Source organism: Aethalodelphis obliquidens, unplaced genomic scaffold, assembly GCF_003676395.1.
Source record: "Aethalodelphis obliquidens isolate GAN/ISIS:26980383/991018 unplaced genomic scaffold, ASM367639v1 scaffold20, whole genome shotgun sequence".
Taxonomy (NCBI): Eukaryota; Metazoa; Chordata; class Mammalia; order Artiodactyla; family Delphinidae; genus Aethalodelphis; species Aethalodelphis obliquidens.
Window position 1 is genome coordinate 4,276,229 of NW_020837964.1, and position 6,000 is coordinate 4,282,228.

At 55.3% G+C, this 6,000-nt stretch overlaps 1 protein-coding gene across 1 annotated transcript in view; it reads left to right on the forward strand.

Annotated features, from left to right (window-relative positions):
* The first annotated feature begins 457 nt into the window (after nt 1-457).
* COTL1 (coactosin like F-actin binding protein 1) overlaps nt 458-6,000 on the forward strand; it is a 43,707-nt gene continuing 38,164 nt past the window's right edge. The window contains exons 1-2 of the mRNA XM_027119105.1: nt 458-704; nt 962-1,044. Of these exons, the coding sequence (XP_026974906.1) occupies nt 628-704; nt 962-1,044 (160 nt within the window). The 5' untranslated portion in view covers nt 458-627. The remainder of the gene's footprint in view (nt 705-961; nt 1,045-6,000) is intronic.

Here is a 6,000-nt window from a genome sequence, read left to right on the forward strand (position 1 = left end):
GGGGGGTTACGGAAGTGGGAGGAGCAAGGAGGAGGAGGGGAGGCGAGGGAGAAAATGAGGAGACAGGCTCAAGGAGTGAGGACGGAGAAGGACAGGAGAAGAGAGAGGGAAAGGAGAAACAGGGCTTGGAGAGGAGGAAATGGGGGGAGGAGCTGGGGGAGTGGGAGAAGGAGGAAAGGGCTGGGGGATAGAGGAGAAGAGGGGGTAGGGAGAAGAGGAGGAGGAGGAAGGAGGAGGCGGGGGGAAAGAAGTCCCCTCCTCCAGCCCCCGCCGCAGAGTTGCGCAACTCACTCGGGCTGGGATTGGTCGCTGTCATGTAAAGACGCCCCGCCCTCGACGCCCTACGACCAATAGCGAGAGGAGGCGGGGCGGGACGCGTCCTGGGAGGCCAATGGCTGGAGGGGGGCGGGGCGGCGCGGCCTAGGTCTGGCGCGCGCTCACGGCGCCCTCGGAGCCAGAGCAGCTCTCGGAGCTCAGAGCTCGCGTTCCGTAGCCGCTGTCGCCACCGCTGCCCGCCCGCCCGCCCTTGGAGCGTCCCCGCCCCGCTCTGCTCTGGTCCCTGCAGCCGTCCCGGAGCGCGCTTATCTGTCGCTGCGAGCACAGTATCCACGTTGCGGCATCGCGGCGATGGCCACCAAGATCGACAAAGAGGCTTGCCGGACGGCGTACAACCTGGTGCGCGACGACGGCTCGGCCGTCATCTGGTGAGGAACTTTCCTTTGCTCTCCAAGCCCCGCTCCCGAGCTCGCAAGGGGCCTGGTGCACTGAGCCGTCTTCCAGACCGGACGGATGAAGGGTCATCCCGTGCTGTCTTCCCGCAGCCTTAACCCAGGACGGCGTGGAAAGCCAGCGCTGGCTTCTCCCTAGCCAGAGCATCTTTTAGATTGTCCTGCTGGAAGCTCGGCACTGTGCAGCTACCAACGCTGATATGTGTGTGTTTTTCTCTTCTCCCAATCCAAAGGGTGACTTTTAAATATGACGGCTCCACCATCGTCCCCGGCGAGCAGGGAGCGGAGTATCAGGACTTCATCCAACAGTGCACAGGTAGGGAGACGCGCCATCTGGGGGAGTTCCCCGTCTTCTGGGATATTGTCAGTGCCGGGGAGGGGCGGCAGAGGCCAAACTGGGCGGAGCCTGTGGCCACCCTGGGCGCCTCTGGCACTGTAGGAACCAGATTTGAGCGTTCTAAAGCCTCACAAAGGCTTCTCCCCTCTGGGCATCCAGAGCGATCAGAGGCGACCGCCTGGCTTCCTCTCTCCCAAGGTAACCTTTTCAGGCACGGCAGCTCCTTTGCCTCCTGCGGGTCGCTAGTTTTCCACCGTCAACTGCCGCTGTTCCAAACTCCTGGCTCCAGCCCTCCCCGCTTTCCCCTTCCACCGGTCAGTGAGCCCCAATAAAAACAATCCTAGCGTTTATTGCAGGAGCTAGAAACGGTCAGCTTCACCCACCCCCCTTCTCCCACAATCATTGTCCGTGTGCTGGTGAAATGTTTTTATTTGTAGACTATAGAACCAGATATGAAAGTGTACCCACCATAGGATCCCATGTATATGAAATGATAGAAAAGGCAAAGCCAATCTGTGGTGTGAAAAGTCAGAAGAATGGGCATATTTGCGGGTCGATAGGCACTGGTGGGGGTGGGAGGGGCACCCGGAAGGTGGTGTGGGGTCGGGTGGGGTTGAAAATGTATTTTGATCTGTGAGGCGGTTAAACAGGTTTCTACATATGTAAGAAATCTTTCAAGCAGAATCCTTAGGGTTTGTAAACTTTCTGCGCTTCCCTGCGGTGTGTTGAACCATTAGGAGGAAAGAACGCACGCAGGTAGAACCACAACCCCCCATCCCCACCCCATAGAAGCAAAAGGCCCAGCATCGTTGGTAAGAGGGCCTTTTAAAGCTGAGATTGGAGAATGGGCTCTTTTCCAGGCTCTGGTCTCTAGCTTGGAAACACATAGATTCAGACACAGGCAGTGCAGCCTGGAGGTTAGGGTGGGGACTCAGTCAGCAAGGTGGGTTGGAATCCCCGCGTGGCCACCCTCTAGCTGTGTGGTTTGGGGCAAGTTACTTTAACTCTCGGGGCCTTGGTTTCCTCTCCTGTAATCTTAGAGGGCTGTTGTGAGAATTGGTGAGTCAGTGCCTGTGCAAACGACATGGTCATTTGTGAAATAAATAAAAAGTACTCATCGTGCCCAGGATCATGCGACGGCCCCTTTCCTTTATTCAAATGGTATTTTGCATTTACTCTAATTAAAAGAATGTTTATAAAGTGTCTGCTATGGGCTGGGTGGTGCTGAGCTTTGTTTATTTTTTAAATCTTCTCTCAACTAGAACGTCTTCCTAAGTGCTGCCTCTAGACGTTCACTCACTGCTTTTGGAAAGGATTGTTTAAAATATCAGATGTGTGAAGTACTTTCACAACTCATATCTAATGAGGTGCACGGGGCCTCTTGTGGAGAGCGGGGTGGGGGTGGGGGCTGGGTTCCAATTCTGGCGGAGGAGCCCAGTCTCTGAACCACCTCTATCCTTCCGCCACCACGGTGACTGCTTTTACAAGTGGAGTAAGTGCAGACTCCTGGCTTTCACCCCATCTGGCATATAACTGGGAGTTTCAGCAGTATTTTTTGCCTTGCTGTCTCTGAGGCTTTGTCATAGGCCGGTTTCTTTCCTCCCTTGACAGTAAGGTAGCAGTTTCCTCCTGCCGGCCATCCATCACCCCACCCCCCATCAGAATGGGGTCTTCCCCTGCCCCCCGCCCCCTGCCTCTGAAGCTATTGTTCTCTCCATGGAGTAGGAGAAGGTGACCCCGGGAAGAAAGGGCATCCTGTGAGTAGGTTCCGAACAGATGCTCCTGGCCATGGGGCGAGGCTGTGGTCAGAGAACACTTCCTCCCTCCCTGGAGCTTTGCGGTTTGCTAGTCAGACCCTTCCCCCAATGACAGGAATGGGAGTGGGGAGGGCCTGGTGGGAGAACTAAAAATGCTCTCCCTGCTGCTTGTTGATCTTATGAATGGGCTGTGGGATCTGAAGGCTCCGTCTGCTTTGGCTGGAAGTCCGCCTTCCTTCCCCAGCCATCTGTTGGACAAATGTATAGGCGCGTTATGGTTGCCGTGTCTGCTCTTGTTTGTGTTAGAAAAGCTGGTTCCATCCCACTGCCGTGTCCTCATAACCCAGTGACCAAGGATTCAGAACGCTGAGTAGTAACTTTCTATATGCAAGTCACTACGCTGGACGTGCCTTGTCTCTGTTACTTCCATAGATGAGGAAACCAAGACCCAGAGAGGTTAAGTGACTTGCCAGAGATCACACAGCAAGGTCGTGGCAGAGCTGGGACTTGAACCCGGCCAGGCTGGCTCCGAGGTCTGTGCTCTTGGCCCCTTCTTGCTGAGGAAGTGGTTTAGGCTCTCATTTCTAAGCCATGAGGATTCTTCAGTGACACAGCAGGTTCTGCTCAGGGCTTGTGGCGTTGTTTGCAGGTCACAAAAGACACATTTGCCTATTCGCGTGATGCAGGGAGGATTCTTGGTGGCCCTCATACCCCGCCAGGTGTCCTGACAGGCCTGAGGCTCCCGTGCTCTGCAGACAGGCTTCCTCTCTGGTCCAGCCTTCCTATTTCCAAACCTCTCACAAGGTCACAGCGGACCTGGGAGCCTGAAAACGGCACCTGGTCTCCCCTCCGTCTGCACTGTGGGAATGAGGGGGTGGAGGGTCCCCGGGCTCTCTCTCCTCCCTGACAGCCCCTCCTTGGGCATCGTCTGTCTGCAACACCCTCCTTCACCTCTCCTGTGCTCTCTGGCTACTGTCTTCCTTCTCCTGTCCTTCCCCCAGGTTTTCCAGAATGGAATGTGCCCGTGCAGCCTCTCCCTGTCACCTCTCCTCAGCCCCCAGGCTGGCCTGTCCTTGTCTGCAGGAGGTGCTTCCTGAAGGTCGTGGATCTGGAAAGTCGCTGGGCCCTCGTCCTCCTGTTTCTTTCTGCCGGCAGGATTTGGAGTCCTCCGCGCCCCGCACTGGCTCGTCTGGCGCTGGACTCACCTGGCCCCCTTCCTGCTGCACTAAGTGCTCCATCACTGCCTCTGCGCTTGCTTCTTGCCCCAAACTTCAGTCCGTGTGGAATGGTGGGAGATCTGTCAGGGGCGGTGAGAGAAGCCCGGTGCAGTTAGCTTAAGCAAAAAAAAAAAAAAACAACAAAAAAACATCAGTGTAGCTTCCACGGTTGGCAAGTCCAGGCCAAGTAGCAGCTGCAGGTAAGGCTGCCCAAACTCAACCTCCCCTCCTGCTGCTGCTAGCTCTGTCTTCCTCCTTTATTGCCCTTCTTGGGGGCAGGAGGGCAGGTTCTCCCTGAGCGGTGATGCAGATGCCCGCTAACCATCCCAGCTTCCGGGCTGCGGGCAAAGCCATCCTGATGGGGAGAGACAGACTCTTTGCCACCGATTTCAATGCAAGTCTCCAGACTGACAGACACTGTTTGGCCTGGCTGGGTTCATGTGCCCACTGTGAACCAATCACTGCCATTCTGGCTGGCTAGAGCTGGATCGGTGCCCACCCCCGGAGAGGGGGAGGGGCAGGCCCACCCAAACCAGGAGCCAGGGTGGGGGAGGGTGGTTTCCTAAGGGAAAAGTGGATGGGAGGGCATATTGCTTCCAGAAGAGGGGCAAACCCAAAACAGGTCCATGGCCCGCGCTTACTGCAACAGTCCCTCAGCCCTTGTTCTTTCTTGTCCTACAACCATTCTACCCCACCCCAACCCCCCACTGGGAGTAACTCTTCCTAAAGAAGAGCTCTAATCAAGTTTCTCCTCTGCTCATTAACCATCTATAGCTCCCATCTGCCCATTACATTTACAGGCTGCCTGCTTGCCATTCCAGTCCGTTGGTCCCCACCCACCTCTCCTGCCCAATAGCTCCCCACACCCTTCTTTGTGCACCTGTGGCCTGACCCTGTGTAATACTCCCAGCCTGCAGGCCAGTGATTTTGGAGGTTCCCTCCAGGCAGAATTCCTCTCCCCTGTATCTGTCCATCTGGGATTGAGCCAGCAAACCAGTCTAGTGCAATCCCTTCTGTATTTCAACAGCCAGAACCCTTGGGAATCAGAAAAGCTCTAGATTCACATCCCAGCTCTGCCCCTTGCTGTGTGGCCTTGGGCAAGGACATCCCTTTCTCTGTGCCACAGTCTTCTGCTTGGTAAAATGCGGGTCCTGATGGTGCCTGCCTCTGATGGTGACTGAGAGGGTTAACTGAAATATTATGTCTAAAAGGAGAGTCCAGCACCTCCCTGGTGTTACTGTTACTTTTTATGGTATTATTTTTATTCTCCTAGTACTTAGGATGACAGGGTGCTTTCTGCTCTGAAGCTATGAGTGCATGCCCCAGCTCAGCACACAGTAGGCACTCAACTCTGGGTTTGCCCATGATAGGCGCTCAACCCCAGGCTGGCACGCAGTAGGCCCCATGTGGGCGTGCATGAGACCTTTAGCCTGGGCCTGCATGCAGTAGGTGCTCAGTACATGGTAACAGGTGGTTAGCACAGTGGTTAAAGGGCTGGGCTGCTTCAAACAGGCCTGGGTTCAAATACTTGCCAGTCGTGGGATCTGGAGCAGGTGAGTTCATCTGCTCTTTCTTTTGCTATAATGTGCTCAGTAGCAGGATTAAGGAAGCAGGTCTATGGTGCCAAAGATGCAGTAAGTTCCATAAATGGTAATCACTGTGATTGTCACCTCATTGGTGGATTTAATTGTTGTGGAAGTAACGTATGTGGTCTGAGAGCACCAGAGAGATGGGAGGGGAAGAGATGATGGGGAGGGAATGGGTACCGAGCTGTGCTGGAGGGTCTTTGGTTGCCCCAACAGAGCCCCGGGCAGTGGGGAGGAGCCAGGGCTCAGCTGGCAAAGGAGAAAGGAGCTGTTTCACAGATTGACTGGTCACGTGATCTCTCTGAGCTCAGCATAAGGGCTTACAGATCGTGTGTGTGTGTGTGTGTGTGTGTGTGTGTGTGTGTGTGTGTGTGT